Below are 17624 nucleotides of genomic sequence, written 5' to 3'. Positions count from 1 at the left end.
TCGTCAGTTAGATGGTAGCTAAATTAGCTCGTAGATAGCCATCCCCATGTCTTTATATATATGTCCCAGTTTGGCAGGTCTAATTCATTGAAGAAACCGGGTCGGATCGGTGATCAACTCCTAATGCACTAGGTGTTGGCGAAAGTAACAACATATCCATAGCGTTATGTGTTGACGTTTATGGGGAAGAAGAGGTGGTTCCGTGACGCCTAGCCTCGGTGAATAGGGCTTTTTGGTCGTCTCTATTTCGCATTTGGCGTGCTTCTATCGAAGAGCCGATCGCATGAATTCACTTTTTTGCAATAGAAAGTTAGCCAGTTAGCTCACGGCCAAAGCTAATTACACTTAGCATGGCGTCAGACACAAGTGACACAGAGGAGTTCTACGATGCCCCGGAGGACGTCCATTTCTCCCCATCGCCAAAAGTGTAAGCATACCTCTTTTAATGTGTGTAGTTTTATTAGGGCTGTTTGAGAGGGCGATTGACCACCCCAGCTCCTAACCAAACAGTCACGCGTTTGTCCGGGCTGGTTATCAGGAAATACAGGTTGAAAAGACGTGATGAAACAGGTTGTAATGTAATGCATACACTTGAGTTGTAAGCACTCGTCTGCACTGTCTCTCTCCTTGTTCCGCTGAGAGCGGGGACGTGTTGTTTACCCGTTAGACAGGGGAGTCGGGTGGACAGGTCAGATGTTTTTGTGTAGTGAAAGTCCAACCTTACACCTCAGTCACATGTTCTCCCTGTGATCCGGGGACAAGTAACACCATGGCAAGAACGGCTACTCTGCACTTTGGTCTGCTTGGATCGAAGGATGGAATCAAGTTTATAACAAATGCACAGATTTTAGTACTGTGAATTCAGAGTCCAGTGCATTGTAAATCAAGTTTAGGCCTGTTCTGAGTTATCTGAATTGCCTTGTTTGTCTACTTCGACGTGCCCCAGTTGTTTGCTTAATATCCACTTGCCTCTTGGCTGGTTCTTGCATAAAAAACAACCTTGGCTTCACTTCACAAGCCTATATTGGTTATTTTATATCCATAATTAGATATTTAGATTTCACATTACACGTTATACTGTCCTACGAAAGAATATTGTGTTGACATGTTGCTTGCTTTTTTCAGGTCACCTGCAAAGTTTTTCGGCCCTTTGCCTCAGGTATGTTTGACAATAAACATAGTCTAGATTAAATGGTTTCCACTGGCACTGTGTGTACTACACTAGCATCACAAATGTTCCCTTCAGTTTGATTGTAACAAACAATTCCTGCCTTAACCTATAACTTACTGCTGTAAGTTATACCATCAGATAAGATCAGAATAGTTCTTATAACTACAGATTTCATGTATAATCGCACAACATTTATTAAGTTTCTTGGTGACCGAAACAAGCTAACAATTTAAATTACTTGAATAAGCGATTATTCTACAGGAAATCAAATGTATCTATTGGGGGATTCATCTTCAGCTTTTGTCAATTTGCATCAAAACTGAACCACTTTTTCTAGTATGACACACTCGTATTGAGGTCAAGGACAACAGTTTGGTTTTGAACCACTCTTTCAGGAGTCTGTGATCCCCACCCAGGAAGAGACTAGCAGATCAACGCCGTCAGAAACTCAAGATGATTCCCTTCAGGTAGAATAACTCTCTCAAAGTACAAGCTCTCTGTTATGGATGACGTTTATTACCACAATTGTGGTTATTAGTTCTGTTTTTAACACAATGTAATAGTCTGTAAATGTGCGGAATTGTATGGTTTCAATAATAATAATAAATAGTCTTTGAGATAGGGTTATAGTGTAATGTCATGCTTCTAGTCTATTACAATATTAAAGCAATATTTCACTAATTTTTCCATATTTGGCAAATCATGTCCACTTACCCAGGGAAATAGCAATACATCATGTTTAGTCTGGAACTAAAGCTTTGGCAAGGGGTGTCTCTTGTTAAATGTAATTGTGGTGGTTAAGTGGATATTAGGCCAATTATGTGATGTAGGTGAAATGTGTCTTTAATAGGGCTCACAAAAGAGGCATTCCAGCGTTGTTTTGCTACTGCTGAACATGAATATAGCTGCGTTGGCTTCTAGCTAACGTCCAAACTTTTAGAAGTTTCGAGAAGAAGATGATGTCTTAGAGACGTCGATTTAACAACCAAGCCTTCCTCCAAAATGTTGTTTGTAACATATTTTCCTTATTTGTATGCCATTTCATTGAACAGATGCTTTGATGCAAAGTAAATCTTTCAAGACGCACAATATCCCTAATAAGCTGGTAGGGTTGGAACTCCCTAACCCATAGACTATCTTGTTCCTATTAAACCGCAGTAAATAGTTGGGGGCAGTTCTCTTTTTTGTTAAAAGTAGAGTTTAAACGCTGTGTGTCCTCATGGTTTCAGTCATACATGTATTATAATGCTCGCGTGCATCTGCCACCGCCCACCAGATAATTGACAGCATAATAGAGGAGAGCCAGAAAGGGAGTGCAGGGGAGGTGGACCAGCTGCTGGAGCGGCTACACGTGGACGTGAGGCTGCCGCCGGAGGTCCCAGATGAGGGGGTCTTACTGGGGGAGCCGGACGGGCCGGTGGCGGACCCCGAGCCCAGGGGACTCCCGGAAGAACCGCAGGATCCTGACGGGGTGGAGGTGGCGTTTGGCTTCCCCGCCCCCCTGCTGTCCTCCGACCTCCCAGACATCCCCCTCCTCCCCCAGGAACACAGCCAGGGCCCGGACATCACGCGCACCCTGGAGCGCCACACACCCCTCCCCCCGCTCCCCACGTCTGTGGGAGGGGCCGAGCAGGTGCACAGACCGGCAGACATTTTGGATCAGGTGCCTCTCACTGACCAGGCGTATTCGGACTCCTCGGTTCCCTCCAAGCCGCCGCGGCAGTTGGCCGCGGAGCCGGACATTGTGGCGAGCACCAAGAAGCCCCCTCCTTCGAGACCCCCTCCTCCCAGCTCCTTCCCGCCCCCCAGGCCCCCGCCCCCGTCCTGGCAGACCCTAACACTCGGCAAGCGCAGCCAGGAGGCCCGGCCAAGCGGACTGGAAGGTAAACCACATCTGGAGTGCTCTCTGTACTTGAACCTGACCAAAATGTTGCTGTTCAACCTCAAATTCTACCAATTGCCCACCGAAATATGTTTAAAGGGGTGCTGTCAATGCTGTGCCTGTTTTAGGCTGCTTACCAAAGCTTAGGGACCTGATGTATCCATGAAAATATAATTATATTTAGGCGATAATTATTCTCTCCATGTTGACTCTTTGATGAATATTGTACTTCATATTCTCAATGTTATTTTATATCTATTTTTCTGATTATTGTTATAATGAAGATTGCCATATGTGTTGTTGAACCCAACCGTATGTAATGTCTATCAGAACTGGTTCGCCGGTATACCACATTTCAACGTTAACGCGCTGACGTGCATTAACCCTGGCGCGTCAATTCCGGCAGCCCGTAATCCCGTACCAACCCCCCCCCCCCTCCCCCCGTCAACAATTCCGTCCATGGACCCTGTTATAATACAATGTCCCCAATTAATGTAATTGGCCTGCGACTTTGTCCAAGATTTCAATTATGGCCCACTGTATATTTGAGTTTGACACCCCTGACCTAAGCCCTGTGTATTATGGTCTGGTTGCCAATGTTAACCTAAGCCCTGTGTATTATGGTGTGGTTACCTATGTTAACCTTGTGTATTTTGATGTGGTTGTTCATGTTAATCTGAGCCCTGTGTTTCATGCTCTGGTGACTCTGTCTGCAGGTCTCCCACCAGCTGTGGACTCTCTGGAGTCCTCTGGCCTGCTGTCTCCGAGCAGCACGGTGCGGAGCATCACCCGGGAGCTGCAGCACTCCCTGGACCTCGCCAGCGCCACCAGCGGGGAAAAGGTGGTGACTGCCCGGGTAAGACTGGAGACACAACCCCTCTCGTTAACCTTTAGCTTCCAGAACCCTGCCAGGGTAAGCCTGGAGTGGAGACCGTACCTTTTTAAATTATTAAACTGGAGCTTTCTGAACCCTAGGGTGAGCGCATGATCTTTAAACGCATACCCCTGGTGCCATTTGGATTCTCGCACAGGTTTATTGTTGTTGTTGGCACACCCATTTGTTGACGATGTTACTGTCTCATGTTTAAATAATTAAACATGAGACATCCGTTTTTTGGATGTTTCTGTCTAATGTTTATTAAATAAATAAATTTTTATAGATGTTCTAATTCCGTCTTGTTGTATGTCTGTTTACTGTAACATGGTGGTTGTGGTTTACCTAGCTATACTAGCATGTCAGTGTCTCTCTGTTTACTGTAACATGGTGGTTGTGGTTTACCTAGCTAGCCTGTCATGTCAGTGTCTCTCTGTTTACTGTAACATGGTGGTTGTGGTTTACCTAGCTAGCCTGTCATGTCAGTGTCTCTCTGTTTACTGTAACATGGTGGTTGTGGTTTACCTAGCTAGCCTGTCATGTCAGTGTCTCTCTGTTTACTGTAACATGGTGGTTGTGGTTTACGCAAGATGGCGTATTTTGTCAGTGTCTCAGTCATTAATGTAACATGAGTCAGTGTCTCTGTTCAATGCTACATTGTGGTTTTGGATTACACTAGCTAGTTTAGTGTGTCAGAAGTATCTCTGTGGTTAATGTAACGGTGGTTTACGGTTTAATGGTTGTGGTTTACATTGGCGTAGTTTGTCGTTATCTCTGTAATTAATGTAACATGGTGGTTGTGGTTTAGGTTGCCGTAGTTTGTCAGTATCTCTGTGATTTATGTAACATGGTGGTTGTGGTTTACTTTGCCGTTGTTTGTCAGTATCTTTGTGATTAATGTAATACAGTGGTTTTTGGTTGCGCTGGCTAGCGTCTTGTGTCAGTACCTCAGTGTGTTTTTGAATGTAACCTTGTGGTCGCGACATTTTCAACAGGAGAACGAGGGGGAGCAGGCCTCAACACCCAGCGGTGAAAACACCCCCGGCCCCCAGCGGCCTCGCTCCAACTCTGGCCGAGAGCTGACCGATGACGTAGGTTGAGCTCCTTAACGCTCCCTTTATTTCTCACTCAACAGATAATATTTAGTTCTCCGCTCCAGTGTAATGCGTGTTTGCCCGTGTAGTTGCCATCCAATGTTGGAAGAGGAAGAAGCACATGTGTCAGGGAGGGACCCAGATTGTTGAATACAAATCTGTAAGAGGTCAGTGAAAGGGATGTGGGGCAGCTTTTGTCAGCAGCGGTCAGGAGGAGGAAAAAAGTAAAATCTTGCTGATGGAATCAACTTTCACACGGTTTTGTATCTTGCATCGGATTTCTTCCCTTACTTTTTAGAGAAAGAAATTAGTTCTTTGTCACAAAAAATATATAATTTCATGGATATCAAAACTATTTCCTGGCGTGCCCCGAGTTCACGTCTTGGTGTTGGACCATGTGCCCCTGATCTGTAACAGGAGATCCTGGCCAGCGTGATGATCAAGAACCTGGACACAGGGGAGGAGATCCCTCTGATCCAGGCGGAGGAGAAGCTCCCAGCTGCCATCAACCCCCTCACCCTCCACATCATGAGGAGGACCAAGGAGTACATCACGTAAGGAGCCTGCAGGAGCCTGAACCCTTTTCTTAATTAGTGCTCTTAACCCGTAAGCCTTTACCTAATTAGGGCCCTTGGCTCCTACCAATCCCCCTTTCTCCATTAGGGCCCTAAACTCTTTACCTTTACCCTTTTATTAATTAGTGGCGTGAGGCTGTGGCTCATCATGTTTGTCATGCGGATTAATGTTTGTGTTTTTTGTTTTTTGTTGTTGTTGTTGTTGTCGTCAGTAACGACGCAGCACAGTCAGATGACGACGACAAGGCTTCTGCTACCATGTCGGACACGGATGGCGGGAAACTCAAACAGAAGACGTAAGATTCAGCTCCTTATTCCTTCTGCTCTCCTGCCTCGTCCCCTTCAAACCTACATTATCTGTATTTAGTTTACATTCTTGTCTATGTGTGTATTTTTCTGTATTTCAAAATGCTTAAATTTGAGTGCCTTTAATGTATTTAATTGTCAATTATTTTTTTATTCACATCTTTTCCTCTTGAGCAGAACAATTGTGACTGTCACAGTTAATATAATACTCTGGGATTAATGATGCATTCTGGGATTTACTACTTTGAATCTGAATCAACGGACACCGACTTTTATTGATTTGATGGACTAACTGACCTTTTCACTTGTCCAGGACGCAGCTGAAGAAGTTCCTGGGCAAGTCTGTGAAGAGAGCCAAGCATCTGGCAGAGGAGTACGGGGAGAAGGCAGTGAACAAAGTGAAGAGTGTCCGAGACGAAGGTAGGCCAGTGGGAGAGGAGGGGGAATTTAAAGCAGGCCATCTGAGTCCAAGGACAAAACGCAGACCTTGGGCTCAATGTTGTTTACCTTGGACTCCTACTCTCCCAAGTATTAAGATAAACTAAACCAACTAAAATACGGTTTGGCAGTCTTAAAAAAGATTTGTAGCAATGTTTGCAAACCCATGTTAAAAACATAGAGCAGCCCACATTTAAAGAGGTTTTTACACAGTATTTACGATTCCTCTTGTTTCCTTAATGTGTAATACAAGTAAAATTATATAATATTACAGAATAAACTGAACTAATGTGGGAGTGATGTTGTTTCATCCTTTAACATTAATCCCACAAGCTATCGGTACGATATGTCTGACACTCAACCCTAACGCCACCGAATCCTCACACGCTTTTATTGTGACAGTATTCCACACGGACCCGGACGACCCTTCCTCCAGCGACGACGAGGGCATGCCCTACACGCGGCCGGCCAAATTCAAGGCGGCGCACAGTTTCAAGGGACCCTTCGACTTCGATCAGATAAAGGTGGTCCAGGACCTGAGTGGGGAACACACGGTAGGTGTGTGTGTGTGTGTGTGTGTGTGTGTGTGTGTGTGTGTGTGTGTGTGTGTGTGTGTGTGTGTGTGTGTGTGTGTGTGTGTGTGTGTGTGTGTGTGTGTGTGTGTGTGTGTGTGTGTGTGTGTGACCCAATTTGTGCTTTTGAAGCACCAGCGACCCACATCTGTCGGTTGTATCCCAGGGGACCTATGCTTAGTGCACCACCAGACATTAATGGTAGTTTGGCCGTAGCTACAAATCCTTAGGCGGTCGGTTACATACAGTGCCTTTTACGAGACCTTTCAAACCCTTTCGTCATTTTTTAACTCACAAATACACAAGCATTTCTTAGCTTATACACCACACTACAATTCCTTGTATGCAGACGCTTACTTCAGAGTAACAGTGATTCTGATGAAATATCTAGTGTTTATGCTGCCAATCTCCTGTGTTCCCATATACATTGCTGTTCACTGCAAGTTGGCTGAATTGAGGGCAAATTGCAGTGGAAAAGCTCATTTAGCAGATTGTTGTTGGACTGATAAACTGTTGTTGTGTTGTTTTTCTGTTTGGCAGTCCTTGCTCAGAGTATTGCGTTTTGCTTTCTCTACCTTCTACGCTTGAGGATTTGTGGGGACTACAGAGGGTGCGATTATCTAAATAAGCTAGCTATGGCATAATGGATCAGCCTACCAATGTGATCAGCCTGATCACATTGGTAGGCTGATCTAGCCATCATACATTTTGAGGTGGACCCTCTCATTTGTGATGTCACTGTAGGGTAGATTTTCAACTAGCTTATCAACCTTGGTGGTAAAGTTTGGTATAATATTTTTAATTAAGTATAAGTTTGTATCCATGGTATCTGACTACCGTGAGGGCAGGGTATCCCCACTGATATCCCAAATCGATTCGATTCCAATTCACATAGATTCAACCACCAGTTAGATTTGATACAATGACGATTAGGTTCGGGCTATTTTCAGTTTCAATAAAATTTTTTCCTAATTATTAAAGGGATTCTCTGAGAACCAAGGCTGTAAATTGTACAACAAACCGTCTTACTAGCTTATCTTGCCTTGTAGTGACCAAGGTTTAATTCCCACCTTTGGTCCTATGCTACACGTCGTTCGCTATCTTCTTCAACCAACTTCCCTGTCTCTCATCACTGTCCATAAAGGCATGAAAAAGATATATAATTAGTTATATATAATATTTTATATATTTATTATAATAAATCAATCTCATTTCATTCAAAAGAACATGGATTTTAATTGCAAAACCTATATATTGAAACTTGCGCTGTGTGTTGTGCCATCAGGGGGCGGTTTGGACCATGAAGTTCTCCCACTGCGGCCGGCTGCTGGCCACTGCGGGCCAGGACAATGTGGTGCGCATCTGGGTTCTGAAGAACGCTTTCGACTACTTCAACAACATGAGGATCAAGTACAACACTGAAGGTACATGATCGCAGTAAGGAGGAGGAGAGGAGGAGGTTAAATTTGGGTATTTAGCAGATGATTTGATCCAAAGCGACTAGCAAGCGACACTGCAATCAAAGTATTCACTTTCAGATCAAAATTTGGAGAGACTAGCATGACCCAACTTTAAAAACAATAACTGGACAGAGTGCCACTGTAGGAAATGGAAAGAATTGTGTGTATGGATGGATAGATGGATTGTTGGTATGCATGTATTATATATGTGTGTATAGATTATATAAAATTTTGTCTCCCACAGGCCGCGTGTCGCCGTCTCCTTCTCAGGAAAGCATGTGCTCGTCTAAATCGGACACGGACCCTGGGGTGAGTCGTCAGACACTCCCTTTAAGGAACTCTTTAAGCACCGGTCTGGAAAACCTCCGGCACACACTGGAATTGATCCTGACTCACAACAGCCTACAAGTCTCATTTTAGCACGTTAATTTAATCAGCCGTGCACTGTTGGTTTCCAGAAAGTCGATCATAAAGGTTTGAGCGAGAGAACTGGGGTGATATTTAAGGAGACGAGCTCTCTCTCTCTTTGTGTCTCGGTCTGTGTCTCTCTCTCCGTCTCAGTCTGCGTCTTTCTCTCTCCGTCTCGGTCTATGTCTCTTTCTTTGTCTTGGTCTGTGGCTCTCTCTCCGTCTATGTGTGTCTGTCTGTCTGTGTGTCTCTCTGTCTCTGTCTCTCTCTGTCTCTATGTCTCTGTCTCTCTGAATTACATTCCAATGGCTTCATTGGCATGGGAAACATTACATTTCCATTCCAAGAAATACATTGCATGAAACGAAAAATAACAAAAACGACAATGGGTAACACAAATCCTCCCCACCGCCCCCCAGGCCCACGGTGGTCCAGAAGACCCCGACTCGGAGGACCGTAATGCCCCATTCCGCCAGATCCCCTTCTGCAAGTACAAGGGCCACACTGCTGACCTGCTGGACCTCTCTTGGTCCAAGGTGAGCCCTCCTTTCATCATCACTCAGAAAAACACAAATGTACATTATGGCAATGCCAAATATAGAACTCATTTGCATTTAATTAAAATAACGTATACAATAATACTGCAATAATATTGGGGTAATAAATACGTATTTTCTATGTAGAATTGTACAATTTTAGAACGATCACTCATTCATTTATTAATTCATTCCTTTATTGCACCTTTATTTTAAATTCTCATTGGAATCTTTGAGGGGACCCTCACTTAAAAGGACGCCCAGATCACTCCGTACAACAAAACAGAGACATTGTAAAGCCCAGTTCAGACCAAAGATTCGCGACGCAACGACTTGCAACGAGACTGTTTTAGAACGTTGTAGGGGAAAAGTTGCAGCAGTGTGAACTGGTCGTCGCAAGGCGTTGCAAGGTGTTGCAAGGAGTTGCAAGGAGTCGCCAAAGATTGAACATGTCAAATCGCCAGGTCCAGTTCTAGAACGCAACGATGTGGCTATTTCTCTTCAGCCAATCAGGACACAGCACAGAACAATTTAGGCTTATTAAATAGGCCTACAAGTTGTAGATGCGAACGGTATTATCTTTGGTTCCAGAACAACAATTGTAGATAATGTTAGGCTTGAGCTGATTCATTGACATTATTTTAACGAGACCACCGTTACCGTTACACATTAGCTGTTGTTATGGTTACATGCTGCCAGTCCGACATGTTCCCATTCCGACAGTCCTGTGCAGTTATGCTAATTAGCCATGTGCGCCAAACAGAAGAAGGGCCCTATCTTGCGCCCGGCGCAATTGACTTTCTACACCGACGCATGTGTCGTTGCTAGTTTGCACCCGGCGCAAAGCTGATTTTCCCCCGCAGCAACCAGGCACCACTACACTTGCATGTTAAATATTATGATGTCAAAGATTATTCATACGTGTGAAACTGCATAGAAATAGCGTGTGGATTGTGGAAACATTTTTTTTCCATAGGGCTGCATGAATGAACATGAATGAAGTATAGTAGGCTATGCCATGTGTTAAAATAATAATAATAACAATAATACATTTGAGCAAAGTATATTCCAGGCTTCCAAAACAAAATCTAGTTTTAGGGTAAATTATTGGTTAAATGATTTGGGAAAGAACAGCTGATACAGCGGTAAGTTGTACTTTTAAATCAATGCATCTGCAAACACCGTACAATGTTCTTGACAAAGACATCGTGTACAAGCCCATTACTTTTAGGATTGATGAGTATTTGATCGTGAGAAAACATAGTTTTACCGCGAGTGAGTGTTTAAGAATGAATGAATGCGGGTGATGCTTGGTGTGCGTGTGTGTGCGCCTATCTGTCTAAACACACGCAAATTAAACACGTAAGTGTATGAGAAGGAAATCGAGTCAGTCGACCTGCGATAAGCAGCTGATTCTGAACAAACTCGTCTTCGAGATGGACGTGTTCTAACCCATTTTTAATCAATGAAATGTTAACACAACAGTATATATCTGACCATTTAATTTTCAAAATTTTAGGTGAAGCCGAGCTTCCCTTGCAGTCGAGAAGTCGCCTACGAAAGAATGCAATGTATCTAACTAGCGGGATCTAAACAAACTAAGCTCCAGCGAATTACTACAATGCAGACGTAGTGGAGATTGGCGAAACACAGCAACTCTAGCCTACTCTCAACCAAAATAAAACTAATCGCAAACCTAAGTTAGGTTACTATTTAGCAGGATGGAAGTGATGCTGCCCGGTGCAGCAGTGTGAACTGCCCAGTTTTTAGAACGTCTCAGCCCGTCGAGTCGCAAGGAGTCGCAAGGAGTTGCGAGTTGCAAGCAGTTGCGTCGCAAATCTTTGGTCTGAACTGGGCTTTTACACACAAAATTTGTTCAAACAATCACAGGCAGATAGGGGACGGTCATTAAGTATGTTCCTAAAGTGTCCCAAAGGGTAAAGGGTATTGATCGTTAGGTGACACTGCATTTGAGTGAGTGTCCTGCGCTAAACACTAAAGCAGTCCTTCCAAGAGCAGTCCTACACCAAGGGCCCCAAGCAGCAGCAGCAGCAGCAGCAGCCAGCCATTGGCGCCTGTTTAATGTGCACCAAAGGTCTAATGCAACCTGGATGTAATATAAGATGGCAGTTTTCCCTCATCAGCTTAAATAAATAAAGAAAAAGCAATTATTAATGGGTCCCTCCAAATGACCTTTTCATGTAGGATACAGTGATGAGTATTGTAAATAACGTGAGTAAGCCTAAGGGCGGAGGGGTGGACAGAATCTCAGGGCTTCAGTGTAAAGGCAGCAGAGTGTCTATAAATGTCATCCCCATAATCCAAAACAGACAGGAAATTATATTATAGGATTATTTAATTATAGGATTAGATAAAGATATACAGATCATTCATCTTGATAGCAGTAGGCGCTACAAGCCAATGATTACTTGCATTGTTCTAAATTAAAATGTAGAATATATTTAATAATGAATATATAATAAAGGTTAATATATTTTTAGAACATGAGTTATTGCAACAGTTTAGGTTTTTATACCAGCATTTTATAGCTCCTACACAACGACGGTACGAAAAAAGAATCACAAATCGGTCGTCGCCATGGGGATACCACGCCCCCCTCCATCCTAAGACGCATTTTATTTTAAAGGCGTTCCCTCTAGAGCCGTTTCCATTGCCGTGTCCATTCTGGGCTACTTTAGAAACATGGAGCACACCCACTCCCTATATAGATATAATGGGCTAATTCTAAAGGTATAAAGACAAGACACTTATCATCATGCGATGGTACATTCATTAAAACACACTTATGAATATTATAATCACTATCTGACCTGTCCGTTCCACTAGATGTCACCAAATTCGACCCACTGCAGTGTGTAGAAGGACCTTGTGTCACCTTGAACATTCACGGTAGAAATATCTTGCGAGTTACTGTGATCTCCAGCTTGAGAACAGCATATGTTTTGTTTGATTTGAATTAAGTACCAAGTTATTACAGGTTATTAATAAGAACATCTTGCTGCAACATTAAAGGAAAGTTGCAATCCTAGATGGCTTTTTGAAACAATAAGAAATATAGTCAAAAATAGGGAATATGCAATATCATTTATATGAATAGTGAACAGGACATCGAAAACGTAGCTCTATTAGTATTCATAGCAAGAGGCCCAACACATACTGTACCTGCTGATTAATGGAATGCATCTAAATGAGACCCTTTGGATAACGTCGTCTGCTAAATGACAACAGAAAGGACTAAGTGGGGGAGGTCGCCGGCTCCTATCCTCTCCCCTGCTTGGAGATCCCATCCACCATGATGTTAAACAGGGTTTCTCTCTCCTGTGTCTGCAGAACTTCTTCCTGCTCTCGTCGTCGATGGACAAGACGGTCCGCTTGTGGCACATCTCCCGGAGAGAGTGTCTGTGCTGCTTCCAGCACATCGACTTCGTCACGGCCATCGCCTTCCACCCCAGAGTGAGTGGTCAGCACAGTAGTCGTCGTTCCCCCCCCCCCCTTCCAACACGACCCAACCGCAATGTTCCCGATTGTGGAGCCCTTAGAGCGATAAAATATTCATTAGTTCTCTCTGTGACACACTTTGTCCTCTATAGTTTGTGGTCGCTTGGACATAAAACCTTATAGCGCAATTATCCGTCTGCAGCCCACCGGCCCTGTCGGTGGTAGGCTTCGCCACCTCATCGGTCTCCTGGCTGGACACCGTTATTGCAATCCTATTTTATTGGTTTGCATGTCGCTCTGCAAACACAGATCCATCTGTAAGTCTGTGCAAAATAAATAATGCTAAGGATTTTGCTGGCAGCTCGCCTTGTAGCATCTCTGGAATGATTCCAGCATGCCTCTCCCTTCCCTTGCTCTCAACCTGCTCTCTAGTCCATTTCCCTTCTATCCATAAAGACAAAGATGCATTTTAGCTGCATACTTTCCCCACACATGACTCTCTTGCGGGCGTCACTTTGCTCTTTTCAAGCACAACAGGAAGTGCGAGGGAGATTGACTTCCTGTTTGTCCCCAGGACGACCGGTACTTCCTGAGTGGCTCGCTGGACGGGAAGCTGAGGCTGTGGAACATTCCAGACAAGAAGGTGGCGCTGTGGAACGAGGTGGACGGGCAGACGCGACTCATCACAGCCGCCAACTTCTGCCAGAACGGGAAGTACGCCGTGATCGGGACGTACGACGGACGCTGCATCTTCTACGACACCGAGGTAGCGATTCTATCCTAAGACGTACATCACCCCTGACTTATCCATCCTCTATCAGTGGTACCCAACAAGTGACCCGCTAAGACTTAACGCTATAGGGAAGACACTTGGGTACAAATAATGTACATGAGTCATAGATCATGATTCATGAATCATAGATCATGATTCATGTACATCAAAACTGTGTTGCTTTATGTGTAAAAAATAATGTATATTTTAAAATAGCGAAAGAATTGAACAGAATAACGAATATATAATAAATCCCTACATCCTAAATTATGTGTATTATATTGCAAACGACCAGCTCACCAGCTGCACCCATGTCAGTAATATCTATTCAACTCACGAGTTTCATGGCACACACAGACCTCGGTTGGGAGCCACTGGTCGGTGCTGTTTTAACACGTATTGAACTTGACGGCCGTTGTTGTTGTTTTCACCAGCGTCTGAAGTACCACACCCAGATCCATGTCCGCTCCACCAGGGGAAGGAACAGGGTGGGCCGCAAGATCACTGGCATCGAGCCTCTGCCCGGCGAGAACAAGGTGAGCCCTGGTTTACACAGGAAACGCTGATGCTAGGAATCCCTGGACAGGAAGTCAGGGGTAGTCTGGATTATCCGTGAATGTATATCTATTTGAAATTTTGAACAAATATCATGTGTAAAGGACAGGCATTATTTACAGAATTGCATATTGATTATATTTATTGATTGATCACATTTTAATATTTTTTTTACGTTAACAAATATTTAAAATGTGAACTCAGAAATACATCTGACATTATTTTACCTTTATTTTTATGACAAGATTAACAAACACTGAAAATAAAAAAAAATCTATAATCACAGCTCTGCTTTGATTGCTCTGAAAGGAGTCCCCATGGTGATCGGTGATTGAATGTAAATATCGCCGACGTACGACTGACCGAGTCATGTCGGCTCTCTGTCTCTGATCGGTTCATCTAGATCCTGGTGACGTCCAACGACTCGCGCATCCGCCTGTACGACCTGCGGGATCTGTCCCTGTCCATGAAGTACAAGGGCTACGTCAACAGCAGCAGCCAGATCAAGGCCAGTTTCAGGTCAGCCCTCTCACCCCCAATTATATATTATATATATAGTCATGCGAGACATCATTTAATGATCAATGACATGTTGGTGTGTTCCAGCCACGACTACTCCTTCATCGTCAGCGGCTCGGAGGACAAGTACGTTTATATCTGGAGCACGTACCACGACCTGAGCAGGTTCACCCCCGTACGGCGCGACCGCAATGACTTCTGGGAAGGGATTAAAGGTAGGCTGCGACAATGCGCAACCTTCCAATCACAAATCTATTGATGACACAATGTTGGAGTGAATGCAATATTGTATTGATTACACAGTTGGTTTACCCCTGTTGGCAATGCCCACCCAATGCGTTTGGTAAATGGGAGTCAGCTGAAGTTTTGTGATGTTTAACTCTGTCTTTAACATGGTTTTCTTATGATTTAGCTCGTCTTTATTGGACTTATTTATTCAAAATGAACTCTGTCTTCTTATTGTGCTGAAACTTGACTTGTTGATATGTATCTGCTATATTTAAGATTGTCTTGCTTATTCTGAAGCTGAAGCTGTTTAAAAATAGCCTGGCCTCGCCAGATGAATCGCACAATGCAATTAGTCCTGAACCTCTCAGTTTATTTTCCATTTCCAAATGCCTCTGGACGCAAAGAAAACCAGTTCCATAGTTCAGGTTTAACTCACACTCATCGTTGAACCACGTTCCCTTAGCGCACAACGCCGTGGTGACCTCGGCCGTGTTTGCTCCCCACCCCGCCCTCATCGTCCCCCCGGAGACCCCCACGGAGACGCCTGAGGCAGAGAGCCAGGACCTGGACAACACGCACTCTGAGACTATTCCCTCAGGTACACAGACACACACATGCACTCTGAGACTATTCCCTCAGGTACACAGACACACACTTTGAGACTATTCCCTCAGGTACACACACACACAGTCTGAGACTATTCCCTCAGGTACACACACACACACACGCAGTCTGAGACTATTCCCTCAGGTACACACACACACAGTCTGAGACTATTCCCTCAGGTACACACACAGTCTGAGACTATTCCCTCAGGTACACACACATGCTCTGAGACTATTCCCTCAGGTACACATACACACTCTCTGTGACTATTCCCTCAGACAGACACACACACACACTCTCTCTCACTCACTCACTCACACACACAGAGTCCATCTCTAACAGTATCTCCTTGGGATCCTCCACCCCAGGGGCTCTGAAGACGGACCACACCGAGGTCCTGCTCTCGGCCGACTTCACGGGTGCGATCAAGGTCTTCGTCAACGTGAAGAAGTACTGAGCTCCGGGGCTCGGCGGTCCTCCTCACTTCCCCCCCGCCCCCCCTCCACCACCACCACGGCTCCTGGTGTCCAGTCCCACAGATGAAGAGCAGACCGGCCCGCAGGGGGCCAACACTAAACGGCCGCCCCGCCGGCAGACGCTCTGACGTGGGCAACTGGCTCAGTCCCTCAGGCCCCTTGAAAAAAAAAAAAAAGGCGGGAAAGAAAAAGCCCCCAGACTCCCACCGATGGAGAGGTCTGGCCCAGGTGGAGAGATGTGGACTCTAAGACATAGAAGATACGAGTGATTCCCTCTTTTCACGTTTCTATATATATTTTATTTTTCTCTCTCTCTTTCTCTTTCTCTTTCTCTTTTCAGTACCAAACAACTGTGTTCAGCGTCGAAAGTGTGTCACAAACCTGAGTGGGTGACGAATGGGAGTGCATACAGCCATAGGTTTTCAGTGTGTTTCTTCTAGTTGCATTGCTTTAAGCCCGCCGCGAGGCTAACTGGTGGCAGCAGCTTCTCACAGCAGACCAAGGGGCACTCTTACCGGTAGACACCAGGAATCCCCCCCCCGCCCGCCACACACACACAGCCCCAGGCCGGCACTTAAGTATTTAAATTACAGATCTTTAATGTCTTTGTGGAAGAGATATTGTGTTAAGTTGTCTTATCTGGAACGGTTGGTCACTTTAACTGTATTATTGTTATTATTTACAAGATCGTATTGTGCCTGCAAAACAAATGTTTTAAGATTTTGGTGGGTTGGTTTATTGGGTCCCCGAGCCAGTGCAACTGGCGGGAGAAGAGAAGGTGAACTTGTATTTTACGGTTACTAATGACTAGGGCTCGGTATCTCAAGTGTTTTGATGCCTTTCTTTGAATTAAAGCACATTTCACTATATGGTAATTTATTTACATTTGCACATACTGTCCGCTTTTTTAAATAGAAAATCAGGACCTGCTCTACTTTCCTCTATCAAAAATTAAATAAAGATTTTATTGTAAAACACTTATTTCTGCTCTTGATTTCTCATATTCCCCCACAGGGGGGGGGGATGGTGAAGTGGAGATGGTGCTGGACTCCTGGAACCACAGGTCCTGGGTTTTATCTGAGGAATGTCCATTCTCTGTCACGTTTCCAATATTGCGTTGTCAAATTCATTAAGAAGGCCATATTTCAGGCATGCAAACTAGTCACCTTTCGGCGAAATTCGCTGTTTTTGTGACACTTGTGTGATTCGTGGAGATCCATTGAGAAAACATTGGGGGTAGGGGGTGGGGTCTACAGTCTGACGAAAACGAGACGATAACTAAATAAAAAACTACGATGAAATCTTTTGACACTTTCGTTAACGAATAAAAACGAGACGAAAATGTAAGCGGGACGATTTGGAATTTTCGAATCAGAACTAAGCTCTTTATGTGGGTACTGATCGTCCCGCCCAGCAGGTCAACTAGCAGGCGCTTGCTGCGCAAGCAAGTGTATAGTATAATAAATAAAAAATTAACTCTGGGGAGTTAAAAAAAAAATAATAATAATAATATTAAATTACATTTAAAAATATATTATATATATATATAAATTATAAAAAAAGAATTTATATTTAAAAAATATATATATATTATATTAAAAAAATTATATTAAAAAAATTATAATAAAAAAAATTTGACCTGCGCACGCATCTTTTTTTTTGGACCTGCGCGCATCTTTTTTTTGGAAATGCG

General features: G+C 44.1%; 1 protein-coding gene across 1 annotated transcript; it reads left to right on the top strand.

The window, feature by feature from the left end:
- Positions 1 to 16908, top strand: wdr44 (WD repeat domain 44). Its single transcript, XM_084473947.1, has 20 exons — positions 1 to 427; positions 1126 to 1159; positions 1567 to 1638; positions 2448 to 3054; positions 3770 to 3909; positions 4923 to 5018; positions 5439 to 5575; positions 5809 to 5892; positions 6216 to 6322; positions 6743 to 6894; positions 8198 to 8336; positions 8617 to 8681; positions 9200 to 9316; positions 12668 to 12790; positions 13350 to 13541; positions 13982 to 14083; positions 14506 to 14621; positions 14709 to 14836; positions 15313 to 15447; positions 15824 to 16908. Exons 1-20 carry the CDS (start codon positions 351 to 353, stop codon positions 15910 to 15912), a joined length of 2712 nt encoding a protein of 903 aa, XP_084330073.1. The 5' UTR covers positions 1 to 350; the 3' UTR covers positions 15913 to 16908.
- Positions 16909 to 17624: the final 716 nt, after the last annotated feature.

This window comes from Micromesistius poutassou, assembly GCF_964030765.1.
Source record: "Micromesistius poutassou genome assembly, chromosome: 10".
Classification (NCBI taxonomy): domain Eukaryota; kingdom Metazoa; phylum Chordata; class Actinopteri; order Gadiformes; family Gadidae; genus Micromesistius; species Micromesistius poutassou.
Note: the sequence above shows the minus strand (reverse complement) of the source record. Positions and strands in the feature narration are given on the sequence as shown.

Coding starts and splice junctions, on each gene's coding strand:
- wdr44 (XM_084473947.1), top strand. CDS start 351: ATGGCGTCAGACACAAGTGACACAGAGGAGTTCTACGATGCCCCGGAG. Junction 12,791..13,349: donor CCATCGCCTTCCACCCCAGA/GTGAGTGGTCAG, acceptor GTTTGTCCCCAG/GACGACCGGTACTTCCTGAG. Junction 15,448..15,823: donor CTCTGAGACTATTCCCTCAG/GTACACAGACAC, acceptor CCTCCACCCCAG/GGGCTCTGAAGACGGACCAC.